We start from the raw sequence: 14,405 nt of genomic DNA, 5'->3' as shown, positions 1-14,405 counted from the left end.
GTGGGTATTAAGTACAATTTCCTGCATAATTGCATATGCATGTATATATATATGCATATGTATATACATTATATTTATATAACCAGCTGCCCAGTAATAATGGGCACCCTCACCAACTTCCGCATGTTCAAAATTCAGGTGGACTCAGCTTTTTGCAAGAGGCTGTCAGCTGTAACCTGAGCCCAGAAAAGGCTTTCTGGTCCAATGAAACCTGGACCTGCATTTTCAGCCTTGATCCCATCTCTGCTGCAGATTAAATTGTTTTCCCGTGCTTAAATCCAATGTATCAGTGAGAGGTCAGATTGGGACAGCTGTTCCGCAGCTGTTGGGGGAGCATGCCATGTGGGACATCTTGCCATTTGCAGTGTTTAATTAGCACTGCCAAAACCGATGCCTCAAGCCGCCAGGGTTATCACAGGCAGATAAACCAACTGCAGTAGAAGAGGAGTCCACAATGGTTCTGGGAACTGTGATAATATAACCAGAAGATAATACATACAGAATAATATAATATAACCAGAAGATAATATATCCAGAAGGAATCTGCTTGTTTAAGTAACAGAGTAACTGGCATCTCAGTTTTTGCCTGTGCCTAGTTATTCTGTGTTGACAGAATAAAATAATGAGTTCATTTTTTCCTTGTTTTTCCTTTTTACCCTTCATCTTCAAATGCAGAAATATGGGTTTGCTTTGTATGTAAAAATAACCCAGATCAGATAATCGCAGACCAATTGGCCATTTGTAAAAAGACGCCTTGGTCACTTGCAGTAGTTGTCTTCAATAAACCAGCTTGCTCATCTAAACATTTGTGTAATCTGCCACTGTTGGTTTTGTAGGACTTGGTGCAGGATTTCATTTCCTTTTTATGGAAAGCCAAAAGTCACATCAATTTATCTTATAAAAACATTTTCTTTAGATGCTTTTGCCTCTGCGATGCCTAACAACTAAACAATAATGTGCAATTTCTGATAAAAGGCATCCAAAATGTTGCTGTCTCATTTTGTGTCCTCATTTTGAGATAGCATTTAGGTTTCAATTTGCATTAGCTCTGCACTTGAATTAATCTAATAGCAAAAACAGCATTAATACAGTGCCAGCTCCAGAGGCAATAACGAGACAGTGTTTATGTAATACATCGGTCTGTTCCTCTTTCAGAAATGAGCACTTCTTTTTGTTAGTAAAGTTAGGAATATTGAGCATAAAAATGTATAAAATAGGCTTTTTAGTGTCGCTCTTTTATGAGGGTGATTACTCTGGCAGTGCTTCCTGGCAGACAACACAGACTTGTGCCTAATCCAGGGGGTATTTCTTGTTCAAAATATTGCATGAAAGTGAATATGTTTTAAACTTGGGCATGTCTGCATTACATTGGCAAAACAAATCACAGCAATTAGGATCACAACTTAGAGGAGGTGCAGCCGCAGCTTCTCAGGAGATAGCTGCCATCCCTTCCTGCTCAATCCCTCTCCTGCCCTCAAGCCCCACCAGCAGCTGCATTGTAGCCCGTCTCAGAGTTGAGCCCGACCTTTCCTACTTCCCACTCCAGAGGAGACCTGCCTTGCTCAGCCTTAATTCGCCATTCCCTGCTCTGCGATAACCCCAGATCTTTATTTCAAGTAACTCAGTAATGCTGACTTAACTCCATGGCTGTTGATTGGCTAATTAGCAGACATGTATGTTGCAATAAAGCAAATTTTATGCCTTACTTAGGATTTCATTGCTGTTACAGTAAAAGAAACATTTTTCTTTTCCTCCAGTTCACAAGAGATTGCACACAGTGATGCAGGAGGCTACAGCCAGTATCCTGAACCAATCTCAGACCTTGTTGAGCTCTGTTCTCCCTTGAGCAGTGTATCTGGAGGCAGTCCCTGCAGTCAGAGACAGAATCTCACCCCTTAGATTTCATTAGCTTCTGTGTTTGTACCTTAGCAGCTACTATTTCTATTGGGTTTTCACTAATGTTCCCAACTTCAAGTTCGTAAATGAATCCTGTGTGCCAGACTCACACGTTACAGTGCCTTGACACAAATCTTTTAATTCCTTTTAAATGTCCAGATTAGTGAATTCCTCTTTTTTTTTTTTTTTTTTGTAAATAGGGGTGACAATGTCTAGATCTTTTTTATATTGCCATGCCTTTACAATTGCTTATAATGTTATAAAGATGTGAGATCCTTCACTAATAAACAATTTTCTAACATTTTAGTGAAAGCAATTTGATCAGCTAGGTTTTGGCACTATACTTTCATTTAAAAATAAAAGTGGTCCATCTAGTGAGTGGTCATTGCTTGAAAAATTGCATGTAACTTATATTCATGCACTTACAAATAGGGCAAAATGCCTGCTTATTCTTCTGCCTGTCATACAAGCAATACAAATTATTCAAAGGAAGGAATGATAGATGACAAAGCAATGAAAAAATATCAGAAAAGCAGTTTTATGAAACATTGGAGTTGTCAGAAAATGACAGAAGATAGGAGATTCAAACACTTGATACTCCATCCACCAGGAGGTTGCTTTTTTCTCTTGTTTCATACTGATGTGATTTGAGGATGAGATGTATTGTCCTAGATATAAATTGCCTGCCTGGGTTACTTTAGATTATCTAAGGACCACAGAAAATCATTAATCAAAACCAGAGCTTTCACTGAAGTTAAAACAACTTGAATGTGCCAGTCCGGGGCAGTAGGGAGCACTTTCTTTAATTGCTAGTTTTCCATAAGCTTGCATAACATCAAAAATAGTCATTTGAACTCTCTTCTCAGCCTGTAGTAACCTACACTTGACTCTCTATTTATTAAATCTCAACACTTGTGTTCTCCACTAAAATGTTGTTCATGGTGTCGAGCAAAGCAGGGATAGATCAGTCTGTGCAATGCTGTGCTTTGTTTCATTTTTATCACTTGTACCTAGTAAGTGTTTTTTTTGGCGGGGGAGGGGGAGGAGTTACTTTTCTTTTTTTCCTGCTTTCATCCATATTCTTAAATGGAATGAGAAGTATTTTTGATTCTTTTAATGGCAGTTTTCTTTCTTTTTACTATCATTAACAATATCAGCTGCTCTTTATTGGAACCAAGTGGGATCTGAGCCTTACCATTACTCCACAGACAGACAGTAGATGGGCTGGGGGTATGGTTATTTGAACTCCTTGGTAATGCAGACAGCCTCATGGTGTATAAATGTGGAGACAAGAAAAACTTCTGTACAAATGAGGGGCTGAAAGTCAGGTGACTGTTAAAGTAGCCTTTTTTTTTTTTTTTTTTTTTAAATTATCTTTTCCCCCTCCAGAGAAAAAGTCAACCACCACATTAATCTGTATTGGTTAGAACAAAAATGTGATGAATAATTTTCCTTAAAAAAAAATTATAGGAGGAAAAGTTTGTTTAGAAAATACTAGCTTTTTTTTTTTTTCCCAGTTTTTTTAAAGCCACCTGGCTTTCTTAAGAAAAAAAAAAAAATCTGCTATTCAAATAACACATTTCCAGTAATGTTTTGTTTGGCTTATAAATCTGTTCCAGTAAAGCCATATACTGTGTACAGTACGCCTCGAGTCTTCCTCTGAGTCTGTTCTGTTTACTAATATAGCATTTTTATTTTGCTTCTTTGACTTGTGCGTGGTTTGAAAAGCAATGCTAATGCAGTTCACAGGGATGTTGAATTTAACAGTTCCCCGTGTGAGCCGCGTGTACTGATGAGCTGGGTTTATTCTTTATTCCTGCCTTCCTCTTGGGACCCGGTTACTTGTCTAACCAAATAGACTGACAGTGAGCAGACGGATACTGCAGCTGATGGTGAGACCACTGCCACCGAGGTTTGTACAGTCGCCGGCACCCAGTTATGGCAGGGGAGAGCATTTTGCCTCATCTCTTCCCGACCCTGGGCATGAGGGCTAAACAGCATGTCTCCTACGGCAGCTCAGGATCCCTCTCTGCGCGTGTGTGCATGTGCGAGCGTGAGAGTTTTGCTCGCGGAGTTGAGTGTTCAGTGCTCCCTGCGGGTTGTTCTTATTTCTGTGTTTGGTGTGGAAACTGCAAGGCCTCCGTGCTGTGTAGACTGCGGGGCAGCGGCAGCGTCACCCATGCGAACGCTGCCCACCTGGGTGGTCGTGCTGGCCAGATTGTGCCCTGGGTTTTTCTATTTACTTGTCTGCTTTTATACTCTGCAGCCTGTGTGTGAGAGAGAGGGGCAAAAAGACAGTAAAAAATTTACTGGATAAAGGTATTTCCACATTATGAGTATCTAAGGTTTTCCTTGAATGTAATTTCACGTGTCACCTTCACGTATTGCCACCAGTAGTCTAGGTGTTGTTTTCAAAGGAGGAGCATAAAAAATTTATATTTTCTTTGCACTGAGAAGCCTTATATCTACAACATGGTATGTAGACTGTGCAGGCAAATTCAACCCTGTGTGACTCCAGTGAAGTGCATATAATGCTTTCATTATTAATATGTTTGCAGCTGCAAACATGAGCTGAATTTGGTCTGACATCTGGTAGAAGACAGAGTCTTACCACAAACACAACTGTAGGTTTTCAGTAGGATCTCATTAATATTTCAGACTGTTAAAATTATCATCAAGGAAAAATTCTCTGTATGACACGTCAGGACAATTTGGCCTCAGCTGTAAACAGAATAAATTTGAACTGAGTTAGAAAGTAATCAACAGATTTTCTCATGGGTCATTTGAATAATTAGGACTATATGAAAAATTAACAATAAAATAGTGGCACGAGCATTAAAAGAATCCAAACGGAGTAACAACATAAAGTCTGTTGAGACGAGTCAGGAGTACAAAATGCTTTGAAGTGCCTCTTTTACTCTATAGCTTCAGGCCTCGAGCCCTACAGAAAGTAAAACATAATCCTAAACCCGTGACATTTAAAATGTTCAGTTTATTACTCAAAAATGCGTTATAATCTCCCTAGCTGCCATCTTTATTTTAGGGGAGAAGATTTTGTGAACCTCAATTTGCCTTACGGATACCTGATTTTCAAAACCTGTGGTATACTTGCCATCTGAAAATGCAACCCTCAGAAACGGGGCTGCTTGGGCAGTCCTTATTGCATTGCTTCTGAAAACGTGAGCTGAAGTGAATGTGATGTGTGTGCCATTTCGGAAGACCGCCATTGCAGAGAGGTCATGAAAGAATATCAGGCTAAATATGAAATGAAATTATATAAAAACAGAAAGGGACTGAGGTTAGGGAAATAGCATTTTAAGCAGATAAAATGTGCTTCATTCTGTAGGAAGTGTTGCAGCTTGTTTACCTATGGTGAGTTTCTGCAAAGCTTTGCCTGTGGCCCAGGAGATGTCATATGTTTAACCTCTGGGATTATGGATTTCCAAAGAATTTGCTGTTGCCATTCGGTTCTAAACCAGCTGCAGTCTTGGTGAGAAGGTTCAACTGCTGCTCCCTAAACAGAGATCTGTGAATGTGGAGTGCACCAATATTTATAAAAGGAAAATGTTTCATACGCCTTCGTTCCCAAATAAAAAATTTGAAAAGAGGAAGCTTCCTCTGAGTTAGGGGAACCATGCAAAGTCAGCCAGTGTGTCTACTCCTTCTCTTTAAGCCCTCAACATAGAGAAAATGTGATTTTAACCTAGTGTGTTCCTGTCACCAATTTTTGTAAAGCCTTCAGTCATACAAGTGGGTAAGGTGTTGTTTTCCAATCTTTCTCATGCTGGCAGTCGGATCAAGAGGAGGATGGAGAACTAAAGGCACAGGTACAGAAACGAAAGGCCCGGATGTTGCTCAAGTATCAATGTTGGAGGTGTTCACCTCTCTCAGCATGTTATTGTTGGTTCTCTGTGAAGAAATGTGTAGAAACAGCATTTTGTATCCTTTCAATACTGTGTCCCTTACCTTTCCCTTTCTTTTTCACTTCTTTCAGAATAGTCTGATTAAGCGAATACAGGGTGAAAATGTGTATGTCAAACATAGTAATCTTATGTTAGAGGTTGGTATTGGTATATACCAGTGCATGTCCGTACATGTGTGTTAGCTTTAGTGGTAAACTGTGAATCTGCACTATGATGCATGAACTGTGTATTCCCACCTGCTAATAAATTAAATAGATATTTTTTCCTCAGATTATGATGACTCCTCCTCTAACTATAAATATAGATATATGCGTGTGCGTATATGTGTGTGCATCCACGCGCATATGTATGTTTGTTTGAAGCCTCTTTATCAGGTGTAAATTATAGCGGTATGGATAAGCTCTTTAAGAGTATATTTATACTCACAGATATGCTATTCTGTTATCTTTCAAAATGCCACATTTTCACAGAGTGTTGTGTCAGTGCTGTGCTCCCCGGCTCCCTGAGATGTTACTTCCCTCTTTACTAACCGAGTTGTGTGTTTTGGCGCTAAAATTTGGTTGGCTTAGGATGTATTACAAACTGCTCTATTCTTTTAAAACTGTCCAGGACCTAGACAAAACCCAGGAAGATCTGATGAAACATCAGACCAATATAAGCGAGCTGAAACGCACCTTCTTGGAAACCTCCACAGAAACAGCTGTGTCTAATGAGTGGGAGAAGAGGCTTTCCACATCTCCCGTTCGGCTTGCAGCAAGGCAGGAGGAAGCTCCTATGATTGAACCACTAGTGCCTGAAGAGGTCAGCGTGAGCTGAAAGGCTTCATTATGTATTTGTCTATTCGTTTTACTTGTAATAGCTCTCAGTCGATTAGAGACTGTACTTAGAGGCCATTCCCCACTTACAGGTGCTCCCTTTTCTCAGGACTCAGGCTCTAGCAGCAAAAGATGCAAGGAAGAGCAGATACTTTTTATATATATGTATATATATACATATATATATATTTAGAGTATGAAATTCACTGTAAGCTGCGTGGCAGAATTGGGTCTCTCTGAGGGTTTAAAACGCACGCTTTGTTACAGGTTCGCTGAGCTTGAGGGAGTCCAGCCATGCATGAAAGAAACCGTGAAGGTGATGGAGAGGAAATTTAAGTAATGGTGACTGGTTGGGAGCAGGAGTGTAGTGGCATGGATAGGGGTATGGTACCAAACTTGACAAGAAAATACAGGACAAAGGGCAAAACTCTTTCAGTCTTTGAAGACAGGGAAGAAATAATGATGATAATTAGACCTGCTTGGCCAGTTCCATAAGGGAACTGATAGTTGCTGCAGTCTGCTGGATACCGTTTCGTTGAAGGCCCAGTGCAGATGCTAAGCATGTGCATTTTCATGTGCATGCATGAAAAAATCTTGCTTACTGTGCAGTCTTGAAGTATTTGTAGGAAACATGCCAATTAAAAATCTGCCTTTCATTTAGTTTGTGGGTAGGCAAGGAGATGTAGAGGTAACAATGTAACATTCGTGTTGCTGTAATCTTCAAAAAAGGCAGAGAGCCTTGGTTTAAATCCAGTGGAGCAAAAGGAAATGCTTGTGTGGTCTGCATGAAAATTTATTTTTTTATTCTATTGTGCATGAATATCTGATTTCTGTCTCATAGGAATCATCTTTATGGTTACCACTTGTTTTTAGCATTACAGACCAATAAACGGTCATAAAATTTGCTTCTGTCCCCCCGCACTAACATAATGTTGTAAGGAACTCAGCAAAAATTGGCTGGGAAGTATAATGCGAAAGAGCCTTCTGCTTTCCCACCTTAGGGGTTGGTGTTGCAGACCCACAGTCCCCAGACCCACTGGGGAAGGGAATCCCTGGGGACACACAGATAGCACATGTCAGCTTCCTCTTAGGGAAACGCCAAGAAAAAGGCCCCAGTTCCTCTTCTCTTACACTGTACCCATCTAACCAGTGGCTGATACAAGCATCAGATATGCATTAGAGTGGCCATCAAGTTGAATTAAAATACCTAAAAAGCAGACTTGGTGCCCAAAGCTTACCTTTTGGAGAGGCCACTGAGGAGTAATAATGTTGCTCCTGCTGTCTTGTTCAGGAATCATAATGGATCCTACAACTGTGTTAGTTTGGTTGTAGTTGAAAATACGGGTTTTCTTTCGTAAAAGTAAAATTTTAAATAAAATGAGCAGGGTGCGTTTTACGTATTAAAGATGTAAGGAACTGTTGAAAAGGGAGCAGCTGGCTAGCTGAGCCTGAATCAGAGGAGTGCAGGTGAAGCAAACTTGTATCCCCACCCCAGTTCATTTCATGTCTTTATTACTTTAGAAACTTAATAATAATTTCTAATTAAAATGCACAAGCAGTAGCAAAGCTTTACACAGTTATGTAGGCTTCACCCTGAGGAAACACATCTGAATTTAACCTTTCATTTGGAAAGGAAAAGAGCAAGAGTTATCCTTATCTGGTATCTCTTCTCTTACTGGAAGAGAATTACTCTAAAGCAATGTCCAGTTACTGTATTTTATATGCATCTAAGTAAACTACAGCTGTCCCACAGAATCTCATCCAAATGAAGGCATTTCTGTGTAAAAATGCGAGTGGATTTGAGCTATCAGAGCCTAACTCTGAGGTGACTTCTGGCACTAAGGGAACCCTGCTGTACATAACATCTGACCGTCCTTTTTGGTCCCAGTGAGTGGGATGGTTTCAGTTCACGTGTCCTGCTGACAGGAATTTTTCAGGAAAAAAAAAGGAAGCCATGCATAGGTCAAAATCAGGACCTTGATGTCTGTGTCTACTAAGAAATGCAGAGGCAGTCAGGATGGAGAGCACGTAGAACCGTGTTATGTAATAGCTTCTTCTAGTCAAAGAACTTACACATTTAACTTAGCATATCCACTTTAAAAATGTATTCAGTGTTGTCACCTGTAGCTCTTTAATATAATAAAACAAGAAGAGAAGGGGCAATGTGCCTTTTCAAAATGTGTGCTTTGAGCATTTGGCACCTATGAGTGTTTAGTCAGTTTGACTTTAAGCCTGTCTAGTCACCGGGTGGTTTCTTACAATAATACGGGTAGTACTTTGTTTTTCTTTAGTTATGAAATATATAGTTTTAAATACCTGCTGTGATGGTGGCCAGATAGCTATAGAACATGAAAGCCATCATATTAACAAACTCCTTGACAATGTTTAGTCTGATCTGGATTGGATTAAAACAGCGCTTTAAACATTAAGAAGTTATGCATCTCATTGCAGTCAGGGAGATGAGCCGTTTCTGCCTTTCTCGCTCGGGTTTCTAGTTTTGTATCTTTCTTTAAATGTCTACCTTTCTTCTTGAGTACATGAAGTATACATATTTAAAACAGTACCCTTTTACCATGTCATGTACATAGGACTTCCATTGGCATGTCTAATGAGGACACTAGCCATTGAAGTGGGTAGAAAGAGTTTGGCAAGAAACCTGCTTTGCTCTGCAGGGGCTTACTTGCTCTGGCCAAGTTGAAAAGGTGGCCAGCCCAGAAGCTGGACTCAAAAGGCTTAGGAAATTGAGTCTTACCGATATTTAAAACTTTCCCCGTTGGTCAAGTTGCAGAGATGCTATTCTCACAGCCATGGGAAGCTACTAGAAGTCCAGAGTGAAGGTGGAGGGGCCAGTTCTAGGCTGTTCGTGGAAGTCATGTAGGTTGGCACCAGACACAGTTAAATAAATAGTAAAAGATGAAATGAACACAGTGCATCCACATCTGGGTGTTATTCAATTTAGTGGGTTTTGTGCTACACAAATGGTACGCTCATGTCTGCTTTGCATTCATCACAGAGAGACACTGATTTCATTTCTTATTGGAAACCTCTTTGCTGGAAAATTATTCTGTTTAATTCTGTTTCCTAATTTACCATGCACTTAATAATCTGTAGAGATGATGAGCTATTGTAAAGTATAGATGAGCTCTTGTAAAGTATAGTGGACTTTATAGCCTCCATTTACTAAAACCATTTATTCCCCTAACATTAGACCAAAGAAGAAAGAGAAAAATCAGAAAAACTCATATTTTTGCAGAAGGGAGGTACTACATTCCTTGAATTGCAGGTAAAAACAAATAATAATTTCTTGAAATGCAGTCAGACAGGCTGGCAATGATTTGTTATTTTATTATCTTTTTTTCCTTTCCAAGTCTCCCTCCCTTTTTTTTTTTTTTTTTTTTTTTATTATAAGCTTCAGAGAGAGACATAATCTGGGGGCCAAATTCTGAGGAATGAGTCCCCTCCAGAATTTATGGCTTCCTAACAGACACTGATTTCTCTGCTAGTTAGAAATCTACTTGCACGGTGCTGTTTGTGGATGTTGTTTGCAGTTGTGCATGCATTTCCAGCATAAGCCTCACTAAGAACATTATGGTGAATGGGGCACTTCTGTCATTAGAATGAATTTCCTTTATATTGTCAAGTGAATTCAGATTATGCTGAGTGATGGTGAACTTTGTATTCTTATTGGTTTTTCTATTAGCCAAGTGTGATAGAGAAGAAGCTACAGGAAGGAGAATCTGCTGGCACTTTGGTTACTTCTCATCAAATCATTATCCAGAAAAGTATCCCATCATCCCTAGAGGTTATTTTTAATTCATTCAATTTTAAACTACCACATTTGCTTAGTTAAATACAGAAGTTATGGTCTTGAGGTCAAATAACTGGATGCTGATCGCATAGACAAAGCAAATCACATAGCATATTTGCATAAGGAGAAAAAAAGATGCTGCATTCAGTTCCATTCAGAATCTTTAGTAGTATGGAGCTTACTGTGTTGTACTGCTCAATTTAAACAGTCCTGGAGGGGGTTGATGTTATTCTAATGAAAACAAGGAAATTTAGTGCAGGCTACAGTTACATACAGATGCATACTATTGTAAAACCTCCTCAACAGTGTGTTTATGACAACTGGGGAACAGTTGAATGGGCTTATTTTGCTTATTTTCGTAATTTGTTTTTGACTGTAGCATTATGAACCATTGTGATACGTGATTTTGAACCTCAGGATGATTCCAATCATCATTTTAAATGATGCACTAAAATGCTGTTCTGTTTCAAATTAATACAGAAATAGTGTGGCAAAAGTAATTTTTTTCTGTCCATGTTGTATGGGCCTCTAAGGGGAGGGAATATGCAAAGAAATCATACTTTGCCTAAGGTGATTCTGTTTGTTTGTTTGATAACTGCTCTAAGAGATACAACGGTAAAAGTTATATGCTTTCAGAAGAGGCAGTGTTGATTTCTTAGAAGTCTTCATACTTTAGTGCTCCTGAAGTACAGATAAACATTTAGATATTCTAATTTAGCTTTTATATCTCAAATATAGGGCACTGAGGATTGGGTTATTATAGACAAAATACCTTCTGAGGTAGTTGATGGTGAATCGAAAAAAAATCTGGCATACAAAGTAGTGACTGTGAGCAGTAAAACTGCCTTTCCACCTGAGATATTAAAATCCAGTACCGTTCTAATGCAGAGCTTTGAGGACTTGGAAAGTGAAATACAATCCAAAGAGGAGAATAAGCAGAAAATGTTCACCCTAGGAAAGTCCTATGATACCGTATCCGGGAAAATTGTAACCATGACAAGTAAAGCTAAAGAGGGTGAGAAAGCAATACAGCCTTCAGTAGAAGCTTTCCAGAAAATGGAAAGGGAAGTGCAAGAATCTGTGAAAATCATTCCGGTAGTGGCCGAGTATGAAATCCTTGAGCCTGTCACTGATGAGAAAGCCAGGCTGGGATCCGAAGTGCAGAGCACGAAAAGAAAGCTGTCCGACTCTCTGACACCCATAAAGGAAGCAGAATCTCTGTTGCAAAGTCCTGAAGAGGAGAGTTTGAAAAAGACACTAAAGATGGACCAGGATTTGCAGTTACTGGGAAGCTTGCAGCTTGGCAAAGCAGAAAAACACCTTGGCAGTGAAGCTGTAAAAGCAGGGGCGTTTGCCCGGAGAGATAAGAGCCTGTCTGAGTGGAGATATTCCAGAGAACAGCCATTTACCATTGCTACTGCTCACTATGTTACCGAGTCATCTGCGTCAAAAGTAGTGGTAACAAGTGGCTTTGACTTCATGCCACGGTTTAAAGATTAAAGCATGACTTCTTTTAGGCAATCCCCTCACACCACCCTACCTTTCGGTTCTCTTGCTGCCTGGCTTTATGTTGACAGCAGCCAACCCAGCTTATTTTTTTTCCTTCATACTCTGAATCCGTCCCACGGTCTGAAGCAGACATTATATAAGGCTTTCAACCTTTCTGGTTTATTTAAAGATCCATGTTACTGAAATGTAGTATTGCTGCTGTGGCTTGTTAATCAAAGGAAAAAAAAAAGGTTTGCTTGAACCAGCAAAATGCCAACGCTAACAACTGTGCTTTGTAACTACTGCTTCCTACAGCCATTATGAATTTGCTCTGATTTATTTTCCTATTCTTTTCCTGTTTCCAACCTCTCTGTGCCCCCGCAACCTTCTCTCCCTTTCCTCCGTCTCTGCCTCCGGTTTTGGCAATTAATATGTCTGTGCATGTGGGTCTGCCTTTCTTCTGTGTGTGACTCTACATTTCTTTGTCTATTTAGACTAAACAGTCCACCAGTGAAAAAACCTTGGATGGTTCAGATATCTTCAGTTTAATAGAGTCTGCCAGAAAACCGACTGAGTTCATAGGAGGGGTTACTACTTCTTCACATAGCTGGGCTCAGGTGGCCGTTTGATTCCCTCCATTGTTATAACCGCACACCAATTACTTTTGCTTTTCTTTTGTTTCCTGTTTTTATGCGTAATTCGGAAACGATATAACTAATGCATGTATTGGTGTGCCTTTTCCTTTGTTACAATAGACCACAATAGAAACTTTGCCAAAGAGAAAAGAAAGCCAAAAAACCCCTGGTTTTCTCTCATTTCACTTTATTTTGGTCATTTTGCAGGGTGCTGTATTTTGCCTTTATAAATCTCACACAAAAATACCAACAAGAAAAACATTGACATTTCTCTTCACTTTTAAAAATTGTGATTCTTGCTTTGTTTTTCATCTCTACTGTTCTGATAATGTCCTGAGAACGAAAATTTATACAACGTGAGAGAAATGCATAGGCAAAATGTAATACCCATTTTTTTTATTTACGTTCACAGTACATTAAGCTGAGAAGCCATTACAAGTAGTGTTGCCTGCTTCTGATGCTGAGGGGTTTTTTTCCTCCTTCCCTGCAGAGAATAGACACAACGACATCTCTGGAGATAACTTCTGGTGAAATGAAGCAAGCAGTTCAGCCGCATCAGGATACAGCAAAGAAGGTTGTACAGGAGACTGTAGTTATCGAGGAGAGACACGGAATGGATGTGCATGCAAGCAGGGATCCCACTAAAGTGGCTGGACTTGCGTTGGATGCCCAGGCTGAGGCAGCGTCGGCGGTGGCTGCTGGCGTGAAAGGGAAGGAGGGTTCTGCTGGGACTGAGGGGGCGAAGGAGGAAAAAAGGGAGGAGGCTGGGAAAGCCCTAACCAAACAAGAAGGAGTTGCTGCTGCTGCTTCGTGTGAGCAAGCAAAGGAGCACAGTACAACAGTCCACGTTTCAGAGTCTTTGGAAAGAAAACCTCATTTTGAGGTAACTCATTGATTCAGTCATGTCTGTGCTGAACTGTGAATGTTAGGCAATAGTGGACTAAGTTATTTCCTGTCATGGAAAGTAATGTGTACCAAGCTTGTATGATTGCATCTTTGCAGCAGGCAGTTTGTTTCTCCTCTTATTTCCTCCTTGTGTGGCACCTGCAAGGCTTGTTGCTGGATTCCATCATTGGCAAAATGCCGTGCATGTTTTACCTAAAAGCGCTTTTCATGCTACAGAGAAAAACCTAATTGGTGGCATTTTATGCAACGGTTAACAAGAATTCAGCTGGCATTCTCTTTGGGAAAGTCCATTAAGATTGGCAAAGTTCATGTGTCCTCAAAGACAGAAAATACATTGTTTTTTCTGTGCTTGGTACAATTGTAAATAAGTGTACTGTGCCTTAAACAACCCAGGTTCCTTATCTTAACCCCATTAGCAGAATTTCAAGAACTATTTGCAGGGGGGTGAAAAAAACCTTGTTCTTGCTTTTTTTTCTATGAGCTTGATGGAAGATTAACCCTGAACAGGACTTGTTCTCTTGGCATTCTAAGAAAATGTAGAATCACAAAATCCCAGAATAGTTGAGATTAGAAGAGACCTCTGGAGGTCATCTGCTTCAGCCCGCCCTGCTCAGGCAGGGCCACCCAGAGCCAGTTGCCCAGGACTGTGTCCAGGCGGCTTTTGAGTATCTCCAAGGATGGAAAATCCACAACCTTCCTGGGCAACCTGTGCCAGTGCTGGGTCACCCTCACAGGGAAACAGTGTTCCCTGATGTTCAGAGGGACCTTCCTGTGGTTGTGCTCATTGCCTCTTACAGTGTTTAGATCTTTTCTGAAGTTTATTTTCATGAAATCCAGGATAGTGCTAAATGTTGCCAGCATTATATACATGTATGTACCACTGTAATGAAGAGAATTTTCTCATTTTATTAAATGCAGAGCACTTTTTAGTTGT

The 14,405-nt window shown here is 40.0% G+C and overlaps 1 protein-coding gene across 16 annotated transcripts in view; it reads left to right on the top strand.

The window, feature by feature from the left end:
* EPB41L3 (erythrocyte membrane protein band 4.1 like 3) overlaps positions 1-14,405 on the top strand; it is a 97,178-nt gene that overhangs the window by 76,630 nt on the left and 6,143 nt on the right. For 4 of the 16 annotated variants that reach the window (XM_074821549.1, XM_074821544.1, XM_074821588.1 and 1 more), the window contains 5 exons: positions 3,755-3,808; positions 5,688-5,723; positions 6,429-6,620; positions 12,425-12,547; positions 13,056-13,448. In XM_074821549.1, coding sequence (XP_074677650.1) covers positions 3,755-3,808; positions 5,688-5,723; positions 6,429-6,620; positions 12,425-12,547; positions 13,056-13,448 — 798 coding nt within the window. Of the gene's footprint in view, positions 1-3,754; positions 3,809-5,687; positions 5,724-5,890; positions 5,957-6,428; positions 6,621-9,842; positions 9,918-10,334; positions 10,437-11,180; positions 11,901-12,424; positions 12,548-13,055; positions 13,449-14,405 lie in introns of all 16 variants that reach the window. The other 12 variants (XM_074821565.1, XM_074821605.1, XM_074821596.1 and 9 more) reach the window with 10 other exon arrangements.

This window comes from Strix aluco, chromosome 1, assembly GCF_031877795.1.
Source record: "Strix aluco isolate bStrAlu1 chromosome 1, bStrAlu1.hap1, whole genome shotgun sequence".
NCBI lineage: Eukaryota > Metazoa > Chordata > Aves > Strigiformes > Strigidae > Strix > Strix aluco.
Note: the sequence above shows the minus strand (reverse complement) of the source record. Positions and strands in the feature narration are given on the sequence as shown.